The following is a 16798-nucleotide window of genomic DNA, read 5'->3' as shown; positions in this document are numbered from 1 at the left end:
TTTTCTTTTTTTTTTTTTTTTTTTTTTTTTTTTTTTTTTTTTTTTTTTTGAGACGGAGTCTCACTGTGTCTCCCAGGCTGGAGTGCAGTGGCGCGATCTCGGCTCACTGCAAGCTCCGCCCCCCGGGTTCACGCCATTCTCCCGCCTCAGCCTCCCAAGAAGCTGGGACTACAGGCGCCCGCTACCGCGCCCGGCTAGTTTTTTGTATTTTTAGTAGAGACGGGGTTCACCATGTTAGCCAGGATAGTCTCGATCTCCTGACCTTGTGATCCACCCGCCTCGGCCTCCCAAAGTGCTGGGATTACAGGCTTGAGCCACCGCGCCCGGCCTAAATTTTAATTTTAAAATTAAACTTAAATTTATTCATTTGTGTGTGGGGGTTTTTTTTTTCTTTTCTTTTTTTTTTTTTTTTTTTTTTTTTTNAGGATGGAGTGCAGTGGCGTGATAAGTTTAGAAAAATTATGTATCATATCAACAGATGCTGAAAGGAATTTGATTAAATTTCATTAGCCATTTCCTTAAAACACACACACACACACTTTAATTAAAACAGTAATAGACTGATAATGAAATACCAATTTTCCTAAACAGTTAAACACTAAGATAATTTCAATTAAGATCAAGAGCTGGGCTGGGCGCAGTGGCTCACACCTGTAATCCCAACACTTTGGGAGGCCAAGGTGGGTAGATCACCTGATGTCAGGAGTTCGAGACCAGCCTGGCTAACATAGTGAAATCCCACCTCTACTACAAATACAAAAAAATTAGCTGGGCATGGTGGCGGGCACCTATAATCCCAGCTACTGGAGAGGCTGAGACAGGAGAATTGCTTGAACCCGGGAGGCGGGGGTTGCAGTGAGCCAAGATCACACCATTGCACTCCAGCCTGGGCGACAGAGCCAGACTCAGTCTCAAAAAACAAAAGAGCTGGCCACACCTATAATCCAAACATTTTGTGAGGCCGAGGTGGGAGAATTGCTTCAGGCCAAGAGTTGAACACCTAGTCAAAATAGCCAGACCTCTCTCTAGATAAATAAATAAACAAATAAATAAATAAATAATCAAGAACTGTATAGGGGGCTGTATGGTGGCTCATGCCTGTGATCTCAGCACTTTGGGAGGCCAAAGTAGGAGGACCCCTTGACACCAGCCTAGGCAACAGAGCAAGACCGTGTCTCTATTTTTAAAAAAACTGGCCAGGCGCAGTGGCTCACGCCTATTATCCCAGCACTTTGGGTGGCTGAAGTGGGTGAATCAGGAGGTCAGGAGTTTGAGACCAGCCTGGCCAACATGGTGAAACCCCATCTCTACTAAAAATACAAACATTAGCTGGGCGTGGTGGCAGGTGCCTGTAATCCCAGCGAGTTGGGATACTGAGGCAGGAGAATCGCTTGAACCCAGGAGGCAGAGGTTGCAGTGAGCAAAGATCGCACGATTGCACTCAGCCTGGGCGACAGGGCGAGACTCCATCTCAAAATAAATAAAGTAAAATAAATGTATGGGGATATAGACTTACTCTGGTTTTATTTTATTTTTTCTTTTTTTTTTTTTGAGATGGAGTCTTGCTCTGTTGCCCAGGTTGGAGTACAGTGGCGCGGTCTCTGTTCACTGCAGCCTCCCCACCTCTCGGGTTTAAGTGATTCTCCTGCCTCAGCCTCTCGAATACCTAGAATTACAGGTGCCTGACACCACCCCTGGCTAATTTTTTGTATTTTTAATAGAGACGGGGTTTCACCATGTTGGCCAGGCTGGTCTCGAACTCCTGACCTTGTGATCCGTCTGCCTCTGCCTCCCAAAGCACTGAGACTACAGGAGTGAGCCACTGCGCCCAGCTTACTCTGGTTTTAGTGCATTCAAAAGGAACAAAAAAGGAAGAAAATCACTGGTAAAAAAAAATTTCTTTCTGGTTAGAGTGGGTGTTTGGAAATTATATATATATATTATATATTATATCTATACACACACATACATACACATGTATGCCTTTTTGATTATAGGATAGTATACCAAAACCCAGAAATATTATGGAATTAACAGAATTTAGTAAGGTAGATAAGTAGTAGGGAGAAAAATATTAATTTTATCTTCCAGCAGAAGCACTGTGAAAAATTAGAGAACAAGAAAACATTCCATTCAAAATAATGACAATAGGCCAGGCGCAGTGGCTCAAGCCTGTAATCCCAGCACTTTGGGAGGCCGAGACGGGCAGATCACAAGGTCAGGAGATCGAGACCACCCTGGCGAACATGGTGAAACCCCGTCTCTACTAAAAAATACAAAAAACTAGCCGGGCGAGGTGGCGGGCGCCTGTGGTCCCAGCTACTCAGGAGGCTGAGGCAGGAGAACGGCGTAAGCCCGGGAGGCGGAGCTTGCAGTGAGCCGAGATCGCCACTGCACTCCAGCCTGGGCGACAGAGCAAGACTCCGTCTCAAAAAATAAATAAATAAATAAATAATAATGACAATAAGACCAAGCATGGTGGCTCACACCTGTAATCCAGAACTTTGGGAGGTCGAGACAGGAGGATCACCTGAGGTCAGGTTCGAGATCAGCCTGGCCGACATGGTGACACCCCGTCTCTAATGAAAATACAAAAATTAGCTGGGCGTGATAGTGTAAGCCTGTAATCCCAGCTACTCGGGAGGTCGAGGCAGGAGAATCGCTTGAACCCAGGAGGCAGAGATTGTAGTGAGCCAAGATCCTGCCACTGCTTTCCAGTTTGGGCAACAGAGCAAGGCTCCATCTCAAAAGACAATAGCAATAAATATCAAGAAATAAGTGTAATAGGAATGGCACACACAAAGAAGGAATGGCACAGAACCTGTATGCAGAAGACCACAAATCCTTATTTAAGGACATAAGCCAAGATCCAAAGAAAATGATAGATTCTCAGATGGAAAAACTAAAAAAAAAAAAGAAAACAAGAAAAATCAGTTATCTCGAGATAAATACAATATAATGCAATTTCAATTAGAATCCCAAGTTTTCATTGTGTGTGTGTGAATTGGGTAAATTTATCATAAATGTATAGGAATGAGTAAGTGCCACTAGTTGTTTTAAAAAATACTGGATTTGGGCCAGGTATGGTGGCTCACGCCTCTAATCCTGGCACTTTGGGAGGCCGAGGCAGGCAGATCACGCAGTCAGGAGATGGAGACCATCTGGCCAACATAGTGAAAACCCGTCTCTACTAAAAATACAAAAAATTAGCTGGCATGGTGGCACGCACCTGTAGTTCCAGCTACTCATGAGGCTGAGGCAGGAGAATTGCTTGAACCCGGGAGGTGGAGGCTGCAGCGAGCCACGATCCCGCCACTGCATTCCAGCCTGGTGACAAAGTGAGACTCCGTCTCAAAAAAAAAAGGAGGCCAAGGCGAGTGGATCACCTGAGGTCAGGAGTTCAAGACCAGCCTGGCCAACATGGCGAAATCCCGTCTGTACTAAAAATACAAAAATTAGCCTGGCAGTGGTGACCCATGCCTGTAATCCCAGCTACTAAGGGGGCTGAGGCAGGAGGATCTCTTGAACCGGGAAGGAGGAGGTTGCAGTGAGCAGAGATCGTGCCACTGTACTCCAGCCTGGGTAACACAGTGAGACTCTGTCTCAAAAATAAATAAATAAATACTGAAGGCTGGGCACGGTGGCTCACGCCTGTAATCGCAGCACTTTGGGAGGCCGAGGCAGGTGAATCAATTTCAGCTCAGGAGTTCCAGACCAGTCTGGGCAACATGGCAAAACCCCGTCTATACTAAAAATACAAAAACGAGTCAGGCATGGTGACACACACCTGTATTCCCAGCTACTTGAGAGGCTGAGGCAGGAGAATCCCTTGAACCCAGGAGGCAGAGGTTACAGTGAGCTGAGATCATGCCACTGCACTCCAGCCTGGACGAAAGAGCAAGAGAATCTGTCTCAATAAATAAAATAAAGAATATAAAATAAAATAAATAATAACATTTTAAATAATAAGTAAATAATAAGCAACAGAATGGAGAGGGGGTCCTATTTGCCTTGCCAGATTTTAGAGAACTTAGTATAGGCCGGGCAGGTGCAGTGGCTCACGCCTGTAATCCCAGCACTTTGGGAGACCAAGGCAGTAGATCACATGAGGTCAGGAGTTCAAGACCAGCCTGACCAACATGGTAAAACCCCATCTCTACTAAAAATACAAAATTAGCTGAGCGTGGTGGCACATGCCTGTAATTCCAGCTACTTGGGAGGCTGAGGCAGGAGAATCACTTGAACTCGAGAGGTGGAGGTTGCAGTGAGCTGAGATCGCGCTACTGTACTCCAGCCTGGGCAACAAGAGTGAGACTCTGTCTCAAAAAAAAAAAAAAAAAGAAAAGAAAACTTACTATAAAACTACTGGGATGAGGTCAATGTAACATATGGAGTGGTAGACAAACCAAGGAAAACAAGAAGTAATAAATATAGATGTTCACATACAGGAGAATTATTATATGGCCAAAATTAGCATTTCCATTTAATCAGAACACGTTAGATATATTTGCTATTTTTGTTATTTATTTATTTATTTATTTTTATTTATTTTTTTTTTTTTGAGACAGAGTTTCACTCTCGTTGCCCAGGCTGGAGTGCCATGGTGCGATCTTGGCTCACTGCAACCTGTGTTGAAGCAATTCTCCTGCCTCAGCCTCCCAAGTAGCTGGGATTACAGGCATGCGCCACCACACTTTTTTTTTTTTTTTTTTTTTTTTTTTTGCATTTTTAGTAGAGACAGGGTTTTTCATATTGGTCAGGCTGGTTTTGAACTCCTGACCTTAAGTGATCCGCCCACCTCGGCCTCTCAAAATGCTGGGATTATAGGCATGAGCCACCCTGCCCTGTCCCTATCTCTTTTTTTTTTTTTTTTTTGGAGATGGAATCTGGCTCTCTCGCCCAGGCTGGAGTGCAATGACGCAATCTTGGCTCACTGCAACCTGGGTTCAAGTGATTCTCCAGCCTCAGTCTCCCAAGTAGCTGGGATTACAGGTGTCTGCCGCCACGCCCGGCTAATTTTTTGTATTTTTAGTAGAGACAGGGTTTCACTGTGTTCCCCAGGCTGGTCTCAAACTCCTGAGCTCAGGCAATCCACTCACCTCGGCCTCCCAAAGTGCTAGGATTACAGACGTGAGCCACCGCGCCCAGCACCTGTCTCTTTTAAAAATATATTTTTTGCCCAACACACATTTCCAAGTTGCCATGGGGTAAACAAAATAAATTAAGCTGGCACAACTGAAAAAATAAAACTGGGGCCTTGGCCAGGCACAGTGGCTCAGGCCTATAATCCCAGCACTTTGGGAAGCTGAGGTGAGAGGATCACTTGAGCCCAAGAGTTTGAGACCAGCCTGAGCAGCATAGTAAGACCCTATCTCTATGAAAAATTTAGGCTGGGCGTGGTGGCTCACGCCTGTAATCACAGCACTTTGGGAGGGCGAGGTGGGCAGATCACTTGAGGTCGGGAGTTCGAGACCAGTCTGGCCAACATGGTGAAAACCCTTCTCTACTAAAAATACAAAAATTAGCCAGGCATGGTGGCGTGCGCCTGTAATCCCAGCCACTCTGGTGGCTGAGGCATGAGAATCACATGAACCTGGAAAGTGGAGGTTGCAGTGAGCTGAGATTGCCCCACCGCACTCCAGCCTGGGTAAGGAAGTGAGACTCTGTCTCCAAAAAAAAAAAAAAGATACTACAGACCAGACGCGGTGGCTCACGCCTGTAATCCCAGCACTTTGGGAGGCCAAGGTGGGTGGATCACAAGGTCAGGAGATCGAGACCATCCTGGCTAACACAGTGAAACCCTGTCTCTACTAAAGATTCAAAAAATCAGCCAGGCGTGGTGGCGGGCGCCCTGCAGTCCCAGCTACTCAGGAGGCTGAAGCAGGAGAATGGCATGAACCCGGGAGGTGGAGCTTGCAGTGAGCTGAGATTGTGTCACTGCACTCCAGCCTGGGCGACAGAGCAAGACTCCGTTTCAGGAAAAAAAAAAAAAAAAAAAATCAAGGAGGCCCGGCGAGGTGGCTCACGCCTGTAATCCCAACACTTTGGGAGGCCAAGGCAGGTGGATCACCCGAGGTCAGGTGTTTGAGACCAGCCTGGCCAACATGGCACAACCTGTCTCTACCAAAAATACAAACATTAACTGGGTGTGCTGGCGGGCGCCTGTAATCCCTGCTACTCGAGAGGCTGAGGTGGGAGAATCACTTGAATCCGGGTGGTAGAGGTTGCAGTGAGCCAAGATTGTGCCACTGCACTGCAGCCTGGGTGACAGCAAGACTCCATCTCAGAAAGAAATAAGTACATAAATCAATAAATAAGTTAATAAAGGAAAGAAAATTTAAAATGAATTAGAGTTCTGCTAGGGGAAGTACTGACATATGATATTTATTGAGTGAGAAAAGTAAGAGGCAAAAGTGTGTACGATATTACCCAATTTTGGTATAACAATGACCAAAACCCAGTGATCCTTTTCTATGTGATGACGGGTGTGTGTGTGTGTGTGCACGCGCTCGCGTGTGTGTGTATTATGCATTCATGATAAAATTGTGTATAGGTGTGTGCATATGTAATAAAGCTATTTTTCAAGACAAATACTAAGACCAATTCATTGCATAAAGAGAAAAGGCCCCGAGAAGAAATAAAAATTAACTATAAGCCCCTCTCCTCCCCCATATACCACAAGAAACGTCATATATATTTTTTTCTATGCTTACGTGTGTGTACTTTTTAATTAATTAATTTATTTTTTTGAGACGGAGTTTCACTCTTGTCACCCAGGCTGGAGTACAATGGCGCAATCTCAGCTCACTGAACCCTCCGCCTCCTGGGTTCAAGCAATTCTCCTGCCTCAGCTTCCCGAGTAGCTAGGAGTACAGGCATCCGCCACCAGGCCCGGCTAATTTTTTCTATTTTTAGTAGAGACGGGTTTCACTGTGTTGGCCAGGCAAGTCTTGAACTCCTGACCTCAGGTGATCCTCCCACCTTGGCCTCCCAAAGCACTGGGATTACAGGCATGAGCCACCACACCTGGCCTGTGTGTTTACTTTGCGCAAAATTAGGATCATATAGTTCATATTGCTTTTTTTTTTTGAGATGGAGTTTCGCTCTTGTTGCCCAGGCTGGAGTGCAATGGCGCGATCTCAGCTCACTGCAACCTCCGCCTCCTGGGTTCAAGCGATTCTCCTACCTCAGCATCCCGAGTAGCTGGGATTACAGGCATGCACCACCACGCCCGGCTAATTTTGTATTTTTTTTTTAGTAGAGACGGGGTTTCACTATGTTGGCCAGGCTAGTCTTGAACTCCCGACCTCAGGCGATCTGCCCACCTCAGCCTCCCAAAGTGCTGGGATTACAGGCATGAGCCACCGCGCCTGGCCCATATTGCTTTGACATCCATGTTTCTTCAGTCAACTTTTCTCATCTGTCTCTGAGCATTTGCTGATGCTCTTTTCTCTCCAAACCACCCCTCCTCTAAGCTCCCGTTTAAATGCTACCTCCTCTGAGAAAACTTCCCTTTAACGTGCCTGACAGACAGTGGTTGGCGGCTCCGAATTTTATCATCACAGGCTCTCTCCCCTTCCTTGAAGCATGTTTAGGTCTACCTTGTATGAGAGTTTCTCGTGTGCTCCTCACCTCTCCTGTTAAACTGGGGAGCTCCTTGGGGGCAGGATCTCTGCCTCTTTCATAAACTGTGTCCTCACGGTGCCTAGAATGTACACAGTAGGCACTTCATAAGCATCACTGTACAAAAGGGACATAGGTTTCCTGCCTGTCTTGTATGGAGTCATCTCAAGATAGTGTGCACTAAATTAGTCAAGGCGAATGGGGTAGATGCTTGGACACTGGAAGGAAGAGGTCAAAGCTGGGGAGCCGCCTCCAAGGCCTGGGGGATCCCCTTGGGACCACCCAGATCCACCCTCCACTCCTTCCCTGGGCTCTTCCAACTGCTCAGAAAGGAACAACCCACACACAGGGCTCTGTGTATGATATATATTTATATATATAATTGCTCTCATTTTATTTTACTTAATCCTCTTTTTACAGTAGATCTGACACAGGCATTAAATAACTGCAGAGAGAGACCATGGTAGGGCGGGTGCAGGAAAACATGGGGGCCCGAAGGGAAGAAACACAGATCCAGCTAGAGAAAAAGGGAAGGGTCCACCAGTGGGTGGAGTGTGGAGGCTGCGGCATTAAAAAAAGAAAAAGGTTAGCGAGGATGAGGAAGTGAAGAGCTGCTGGAGGACAAAGGGTTAAAATGCCTCTACAGCTACAGAATATTCAGAGCAGGAGGCAGGAGGCCCCTCATTTGACATTCTATGGGCATTATGGGTTTTTTGTTTTTGTTGTTGTTTTTTTTAAAGGCAAAGGGGTCTGAAGGAGATGGAGCCAAGACATTCAGAGGCTAGATTTGGAACTTTCAGGCCAGCATGCGGAGGAAAGGGAAGGAGTTAGTGATTAGTTGATAACTTGCTAAGAGAAGCCAGAGAGAGGATGGTGGGGGCAGATCTGGGCTCAGGGGAAGGAGGTGGAATAGTCCCAAAGCCAGCCGATGTTTCCAAGGTGGCCACTGGGGACAGAGCCAGAATGGCCGCCCCTCCCCCAGAGCTCCCTGGGAAGTGGAACTTGAAGGATATTCTGGGAAGGCGAATGGGGGAAGGGAGCCATCCGTAAAAACAAAGTGGATATTCAGCCTAGGTCAACCCCGCCCCTCTGGGGAGCAGCTATTTGGGTGATAGAAGGGCCTAGGAAGAAACTGAAGGCCAGACGCGGTAGCTCACGCCTGTAATCCCAACACTTTGGGAGGCCGAGGCGGGCGGATCACCTGAGGTCGGGAGTTCAAGACCAGCCTGACCAACATGGAGAAACCCTGTCTCTACTAAAAAATACAAAAATAAAAATAAAAATAAAAAATTAGTTGGGCGTGGTGGCGCATGCCTGTAATCCCAGCTACTCGGGAGGTTGAAGCGGGAGAATAGCTTGCTTAAACCCAGGATGCGGAGGTTGCGGTGAGCTGAGATTGTGCCATTTCACTCTAGCCTGGGCAACAAGAGGGAAGGAAGGAAGGGAGGAAGGGAGGGAGGGAGGGAGGGAGGGAGGGGAGAGAAACGGGAAGAGAGGGAGGGAAGGAAGGAAGGAAGGAAGGAATGAAGGAAGGAAGGAAGGAAGGAAAGAGAGAGACAGAAAAAAAGAAAGAGAAAGAAAGGAAGGAAGAAAGGAAGGAAGGAAGGAAGGGAAAGAAAGAAAGAAAGAGGAAGGAAGGAAGGAAGGAAGGAAGGAAGAAAGAAAGAAAAAGAAAGAAAGAAAGAAAGAAAGAAAGAAAGAAAGAAAGAAAGAAAGAAAGAAAGAAAGAAAGAAAGAAAGAAAGAAGGAAAGAAAGAAAGGAAGGAAGGAAGAAAGAAAGAGAGAGAGAAACTGCTGAAGTCGGGGGTTGCCAGAGGATTTTCAGGAAGGGCCAACGCAGGCCTCGCTTCCAGTCCCTCATTTCCCAGCTCACAGAGTCACCAGAGGGTGAGAAGCAGAATGTGCCAGGAAAGAGGGAAAAGGCCACAGAACCACCTTGTCCTCAATTACAAAAAGGTGCATTTCAGAGAAGAGAATAGGGATGGAGAGGAGGAGAACACCTGCCCAGGAGCCAGATAAGTTCAAAGTCACCAAGATGGCGACTGTGTAGACAGGGAGAAAGTGTGAGAGATCAAGGACCAGTGGCTAGAGCTTAGGAATGGAAGGACGGAGTGCCACATTCATCTCTGGAAGCAAAGGGGTGAAATGAGACACGTGTGCACGTTTGTATGTGTGTGGGGGGTGGGGGTATGTAGCTGGGTGGGTGGGTCAGTGAGCACTTCCTATAACTCTCAGGGGATATGCAGGCAGGAGAGTGGATAGCTCTCACAGCTAAACCAGAACTAGAGAGCCTCCTAACTCCTCTGTGGCCATCTTAGCCCAGCTCCCTCTCACTGATCTGAGGTTGGGAGAAGTTGGTTGGAAATGTGAGTGACAGGGAAGCGCAATGGACTTCAGGCTGGGTTGAGAAGTCAAGGAAAAGGGTGTGAGGCTCAGACAAGTCATAGCTCTGTTATCAAAAATACCTTTGGGGTGGGTGAGGGAGGGATCAGGCAGGGTCAGGGACATTCCAGGAGCATCCACAGGAGAGAGACAGGGTGGGAGGAAGGGGCCTCAGGTTTTGTTGATGCGGAGTTTGAAGGCCACACGGCCGGCGAACTTGTCTCGCTCATCATCTGTGGCGATGTTGGCGGCGTTGATGCGGCATTCTACATTCACCTCCACATTGGGGGTCACATTCAGGAACTTCACGGCCACCAGGGGCTGTGTGTAGTTCACCTGGGCCGGAGGAGCAGTGCAGGGTGTAGGCCTGGGGCGACGCGGCCTCCTTCCCTAGCTCACCACCCGCACCCGCCATCAGCCTGGGCCTCCCCTGGGACTTACGTGGAACTTCTTGCCATAGTAGGGGAAGTACATGAGGTCGATGTTACCGTTGGCAGGGAACATGACGAAGTTGCCGAGATTCTCAGCATCTTCATCTCGCTGTGGGGGTGCAGGAAGATAGGGCGTGAGCCAGTTAGGGATGGCAGGCACCCAGGAGCTCACCAGACTTCCATTTGTTCTTTTGTTCTTCCTTCGCCCCCGATTATTCCTGTCTCAAGTTTGCCTCCCTGGAGCTGTGAGTCTGTGTGAGTGTGTCTGCGTGTGTAGATGAGGGGATGGTCTGTCTCTGTCATCATTCTAGGAACTCCTGAAGGCTGCTAATGACACGAAAGCCTCCTACTCTACTCCTACCCCAAGTTCTTACCCCATCCTCAGCAATCAGTTTCTGGAGCAGAGCCAAGAAAGAACAGATACATGATTAAGGGTTGAATAGAAAGCAAGGAAGGGGATGTGGAGGGAGCAGCAAGTTTCTAGAAAGGACAGACCGGGGGGTGGGTAGGGGGGAACAGGGTCCCAAGGACAACTAAGTGGTGGCAGATGGTGCTAACAGATCAGCAGCTACCAGATACCTAGAAGGAACTGACGGGTGGGGGCCATATGGGAGGGAGAGCGAAAGATAGGGACAATCCGGGAATAAAGGAGAAGGTGGAAGCGTTAGGGAGAGAAGCCAGAGGCCAGGGTGTTGGTGAAGGAGGGCGTGTGTCTGCCCCTAGGAGAGCAGGCCTCTGCATCCTAGAGAGAAGCTAGAGGAGTGCGAGGCCCTCGGAGTTCAAGCTACGGTGGAGCCCACAAGCCCACTCTTACCCCCTTGTTTCTATGTTGATGGGGCCTCTAGGAGCAAAGAAGATAGGGAGAGTCAGGTGAATTACACAGAAACCATGAAGGACAGGTGAGCAGGCAGAGAAGGCCCAACGAACTCACCTTCCCAGCACAGGTAACATTCATGCTCTGGTTTGCTCCTGCATAGAAGTTGATGACCTGAAGTGAGGATGGAAGGTGAAGAGAGTCAGAGAAAGAAGTTGTCAAAGGGGCCGGGCGCGGTGGCTCAAGCCTGTAATCCCAGCACTTTGGGAGGCCGAGATGGGCGGATCACGAGGTCAGGAGATCGAGACCATCCTGGCTAACACAGTGAAACCCTGTCTCTACTAAAAATACAAAAACTTAGCCGGGCGAGGTGGCAGGCGCCTGTAGTCCCAGCTACTCGGGAGGCTGAGGCAGGAGAATGGCGTGAACCCGGGAGGCGGAGCTTGCAGTGAGCTGAGATCCGGCCACTGCACTCCAGCCTGGGTGACAGAGCAAGACTCCGTCTCAAAAAAAAAAAAAAAAAAAAAGAAGTTGTCAAAGATGGGCATCCAGACCAAGCTAAGCCACGGACTGTAGTCCCAACTACTAGGGAGGTTGAGGCGCAGTATAGCTTAATTTCAGGAGTTCAAGGCCAGTCTTGGCAACATAGCGAGACCCTGTCTTTAAAAAAAAAGAAAAAGGCCGGGCGCGGTGGCTCAAGCCTGGAATCCCAGCACTTTGGGAGGCTGAGGCGGGCGGATCACGAGGTCAGGAGATCGAGACCATCCTGGCTAACATGGTGAAACCCCGTCTCTACTAAAAATACAAAAAAACTAGCCGGGCGTGGTGGCGGGCGCCTGTAGTCCCAGCTACTCGGAGGCTGAGGCAGGAGAATGGCCTGAACCTGGGAGGCGGAGCTTGCAGTGAGCCGAGATCGCGCCACTGCACTCCAGCCTGGGTGACACAGCGCGAGACTCCATCTCAAAAAAAAAAAAAAAAAGAAAGAAAGAAAAAAAAGGCATCCAGCCTTCTAGCTACAGAGCTTAGCCTCCAAGAGCCCCGCCTCTCTTTTCCTCTCAGCTACACAAACATCCAAGCCTCTGTCATGCCCATTAGCCCCAGTGAAAGGATGCAACTGTCTGCAGGTGGTGTCCCCAGATCCTTCCTCCGTTCACCCTGGGGACCAAGGTCATAGGTACCCGGTTCATCTTGATGAAGACACAGGGCTGCCCAGTGCTGTAACCATAGTGGGTGGGGTCTCCGATGCCGGAGCAGTTGCCCAGCTGGGTCCGGTTGAATTGGCAGGCACGTTTGGGGTAGTTGAGGACTCCATTATCAGGCTGTTCGTAATAGCGCCCAGGGCGGCAGACATCATTCTTTTGGGCTTGGATAGAGTCGTTGTAAGCTAAGGAGGTGGGAGGGAGAGAGTCAGGGGCCAGATGCTCCACTTCCAAGGTCCCCAGTCCCCTGCCCGAAGTCGTGAACTGCCACATAGCCAGGCCCACACTCACGCTCCAAGAACTTGTTGAGCTTCTGAACATGCTGGTCCCAGCTTTCAGTGTCACTGACATTGACAATGACATCAAGGTTCTCAGTCTTGGGACGAATCATCAAGCCTACAGCCGACAAAGGCAGAAGTTGGGGGTATCTATAACATGAGGGGCTGCACACAGAGGGAAGAAAATGGACACAGGGAACACCAGGGTGGGGACAGCGGTGAATATCTGAGATCGTCTTCACGGGAGGCTGATCTCCCGTGGTTATCTGCCACATGCCCAAATCACACAGCTCCCAACTGCAGGAAATGGGAAGGTGGACAGATTCCAAGAAGAACTTCCCAGAACATGGGGATTGGGTCATCAGAATTAAACTCCTGGAAGGAACTATGAGTTCCTTCTGGAGGTTTGGGGGCACAAGAGCAGTTAGAGTAGCTGGCAGGGGGAGCCGCGACACTCACCCGGTGTAGCCAGTCGGTCCTGGTACTTGGGGGTATGGTCGGAGACAGTCTGCAGCATCACCCACATGGTGAGGGTGAACATGGCGGTGAGGAATCCATAAAAAACGAGGTAGAAGAGGAGGATAAAGGCTAGGGAGGAGGAAACAGGGTCAGCAGGGCCTAACATTCCCACCATAACCTCACCTATCCCCACACACCCCTCTACCCACTCTGAAGTTCTGCACTGGGACTGGTCACAGAGCCACAGGGATGTCTTAGAGCCTTCCCCTGGGAGCAAAATGAGACAAGCTGGAAGCAGGCAGTTGTGTCTGGCTTCCAGCCATGACTCCCAACCCCCTCCTGGTCCTAGGGCACAGTGAAGCCCGACCTTGTGGAGGCCACAGAGACCTAAACTCTCGTTGCTGGGGCAACTCCAAGTATAGGCTGCTGTTACTTTGCCTCCAATTACATTTCCAACTTCTCAACCATGCTTAGTCCTGAAAAGGCACACATCTGTTACCTCTGCATTCATACTCATGCTTAAAGCTGTGCTAGCATGGTGACTTTTTAAGCGGGTACTGGCCACCATTCACAAGCAAACTCTCATGCCACCCCGCAGAGCCTGGACCCTCAGATTTGAATAGCAAAATCTCTCTCCTGGTGCCCTTCAGAAGCCAAACTTTGAACACAGTTCCTGAAATGCAAGACCTAACACCCTAGCCTAGCTACAAATCTCTCAGAGACAGCTTGTTAGAACCTTCCACAGTCACCCCACCCTCAGCTCACACCCAGCACCCTGGGCAGAGGCAAGGAGGAAAGGCAGAATCTCCCACAGCCTTCCCTTGGTGGGGTTTCTCCATGGCTCCCCTGCCTGAAGTAAGGGCCCAGGGGCCGGCTGTTCCCACCACCCTGGACTCCCAATCCTTCCATCTCAGAAGACACTTCTTCCATGAAGTCCTCTGGCTCTCCCAAGCATTGCTGGATCCCTTCATTCCAGGGGCTGGAGTTTGAGTTCCCTGAGGGCATGGATGGCATGGGACCCACCTCGTGGGCTCCTGAGTGGGTGGACGGATGGGGACAGTGACAAATCAGTGTGGAAAAATTGTAAACCGTGTCACACAGTGTCCCCTGTGTCGCAACGTCCCAGCTTGACCATCCCTCTTGGAAGAATTCCACCCCTCACCTGCACCTGTGCAGGTCACCAGACCCCCCCCACAACTACTACAACTCCCTGAGTCCTGCCATGGTCAGCCTGGGGAGGCTCCCAAGTCATCCGACTGTCACAGACACCTGGCTGGCTGATGCACACAAATCACCACAGTGACCACTCCTCCCTCCGCCACCTACATGGGAGCAAAACCTGCAGCCTCGGAAAAACTCATACTCTTAGCAGCCCCCCAACCCACAAAGCAGTCAGAGAAGGCTCCCAAGGCCAGGCGGTGGGATACAACTTCCGCCGTGAAGAACCCCCCTAACACCCCCCCCCAAGACCCGCCCCTTCATGAACGTTCCCAGGGTCCAGGGGGTGGGCACGAGCTAAAAATAGACGGGGCTGCCGAGCTAGTGAGAGCCGGAGGGAGGGAAGGGGCGCTCTTTGGAGGTGGGGGACGCCCGTGTGGAGCGGACAGGCCCCGAGAGGGAGTGTGAGCGCCACGGCGCGGACACGCAGGCAGAGCTGGCGACCCCCCGCCCGAGGGGGCTCCGCGGGGGGCGGGAAGGCGGCTGTGACCTACTTTCTCCGCCTCCGCACGGCCAGCCGGGGAGATTAGGCTGGCGATTCGGCCCCCTCCCAGCCCAGAGCTCGGCAGGGAGGCTTGACGCCGGGGACCGGGGAAGGGAGCTGGGGCCGCATCGGCGGGACCCTGCGCCCCCGAGGCGTCACCCCGCGGCTCTCCCCCGCCCGTTGCTGCCGGCCCTGCGTACCCCAGCTGGTCCCGGTGCGGCCCATAAACTGGTGCGTCCTCGGGTTCCACACGAACTCCTTCCACTCCTCAACCACCTGCCCGCAGCTCTTCTTCTCTTTCTGGATGACCATCTTGGCGGCGCGGGTCTAGTCCGGGCGCGGGGCAGGGGGCTGCGGAGAAGCGGGGGCGCCGCGCGCTGAAGCCCTCCACACAACCAAAAGCGCGGGGAGCAAAGGCGGCGGAGGCAAAGGAGACCCCCCTCAGATATGCAGCTGCTGCAGATTCCGGGGTGCACGGCCACGCGCTGCGGGGTGCTGGCAGCGCGGCGGAAGATGCACCGATCCTAGGCCCCCCAACTGCGATGAAAAGGGGTGCTGTCAGAGCAGGAGAGAATAACAAGAGGAAGGGGTATGAACGCAGCTTCACCCTCGCCAAACCGTCTAGAAACAAAACGAAAAGGGGTGCAAAAGCAGACGGCTACAAAAGCCGAGCAGAATGCAGAAAAAAAGCGGGGTACAAAAAGGCAGGGAGAGGTGGGGGAGGGGGCCGCCCCGAAATTCAAGATGCAAAGAAGCTGTGGAACGAAGCTCAAGGCTCCCTCCGCCAAGCGGAGACCACTGCACCAGTGGTGGCTCAGCCGCGGGGGGGGGGCGGGGACGCGCAGTTGGGGGACAGCCAGGGATGGGGGGCCCCCCAAGCGGAGGCTCCGCTCCTCAGCAGTGCGGGGCCCGCGGTCGCCGAGCGCGGTCTTTATACTCTGCGGCTCTGGGGGTGCCCGCCCCCTTCCCACCCCCAGAAGCTCCGCCTCCTTGCCACTGGCCCAGGGGACCTCATACATATGTAAATATGGAGAGGTTGGGCCCGCCCCCCTGCCTCTTCTAAGGGACCTGGCGGTCTCTCCATTACCCCCACCCCAAGTACTGGACTGGGACAGGGTGGGAGGAAGAGATAGAGGGCGTGTCCGGGCGGAGTAGAGGGAAAGATAACCCCAGAGAAACGCAACGACAGAGAGAGAAGCTGATGATATATGCTCAAAGGTGGGGGCCCCAGGCAGGGAGTTAGAAAGAGAGTAAGATATACATGCGGTGGAAGAGTCCAGGAGCAGATGGGGCAGAATGTCAGAGGAATAAAGAGCTAGAGATCAAGAAAGAGAACGAAGAGACCAGCCGCGAGGCTGGCCGAGGGAAGCTAGGACAGGCCACGCAGAGATGGATAAAGGCCACCCTCAGAGGGACGTTCCCCTGTTGGGAACCGCTACCAGTCCCCCAGATGCCTCCTTCTCCAATCTCACAGCCCCTGTCCACACCACCTGGCTCTGTCCACACCACCTGGCTCTGTCCACGTGCAGAGGCTTCCCCACCTTCCCATCACGTCTCCCTGAAGCCCTCTCAACACCACATTCCCAGTCCCCAGCACTGCCCTGAGACCCCAGCCCTGTAGCCAGGTCTACTTCTGTTCTCTGCCTCCTGGCAGCCCCACCCCGACGTCTGAACTCCCATCCTTATATGTCTACTTGGGTCAGCAAACATTTATTGAGCACCTCTATAGACTCTGTACTGTAGCCCTGGGGAGGCCAGAGAGGTTACACTCTCACAGGGCTCACAGTCTAGGAGGGGAGTACACTTGCCTCTAAATACCACATGCTAAGAATCATTATCTCAGGCCGGGCACGGTGGCTTATGCCTGTAATCCCAGCACTTTGGGAGGCCAAGGCGGGCAGATCATGAGG

The 16798-nt window shown here is 51.0% G+C and overlaps 1 protein-coding gene across 2 annotated transcripts; it reads right to left on the bottom strand.

The window, feature by feature from the left end:
* Nucleotides 1–10049: 10049 nt before the first annotated feature.
* ATP1B2 (ATPase Na+/K+ transporting subunit beta 2) lies at nt 10050–15822 on the bottom strand. Of its 2 annotated transcripts, XM_025363520.1 has the most exons (9): nt 15089–15822; nt 13187–13315; nt 12741–12845; nt 12429–12634; nt 11368–11424; nt 11251–11277; nt 10811–10831; nt 10447–10545; nt 10050–10341 (listed from the first exon to the last, which is right to left on the bottom strand). In XM_025363520.1, the coding sequence occupies exons 1-9, from the start codon at nt 15198–15200 to the stop codon at nt 10177–10179; spliced, it is 921 nt and encodes a 306-aa protein (XP_025219305.1). In that variant the 5' UTR covers nt 15201–15822; the 3' UTR covers nt 10050–10176. The 2 variants fall into 2 exon arrangements, with proteins under 2 accessions (XP_025219305.1, XP_025219306.1); XM_025363521.1 differs by lacking the exons at nt 10811–10831; nt 11251–11277.
* Between the last annotated feature and the right edge of the window lie 976 nt (nt 15823–16798).

This window comes from Theropithecus gelada, chromosome 16, assembly GCF_003255815.1.
Source record: "Theropithecus gelada isolate Dixy chromosome 16, Tgel_1.0, whole genome shotgun sequence".
NCBI lineage: Eukaryota > Metazoa > Chordata > Mammalia > Primates > Cercopithecidae > Theropithecus > Theropithecus gelada.
This window is presented reverse-complemented; position numbering and strand designations above follow the sequence as displayed.

What these genes read in the sequence shown, in the direction of transcription:
- ATP1B2 (XM_025363520.1), bottom strand. Translation starts at nt 15,200, where the DNA reads ATGGTCATCCAGAAAGAGAAGAAGAGCTGCGGGCAGGTGGTTGAGGAG. An exon ending in GGACCGACTGGCTACACCGG is followed by an intron (nt 12,846 to 13,186) that starts GTGAGTGTCGCG and finishes TGTCGGCTGTAG; the next exon opens with GCTTGATGATTCGTCCCAAG. An exon ending in GCTCAACAAGTTCTTGGAGC is followed by an intron (nt 12,635 to 12,740) that starts GTGAGTGTGGGC and finishes CCACCTCCTTAG; the next exon opens with CTTACAACGACTCTATCCAA.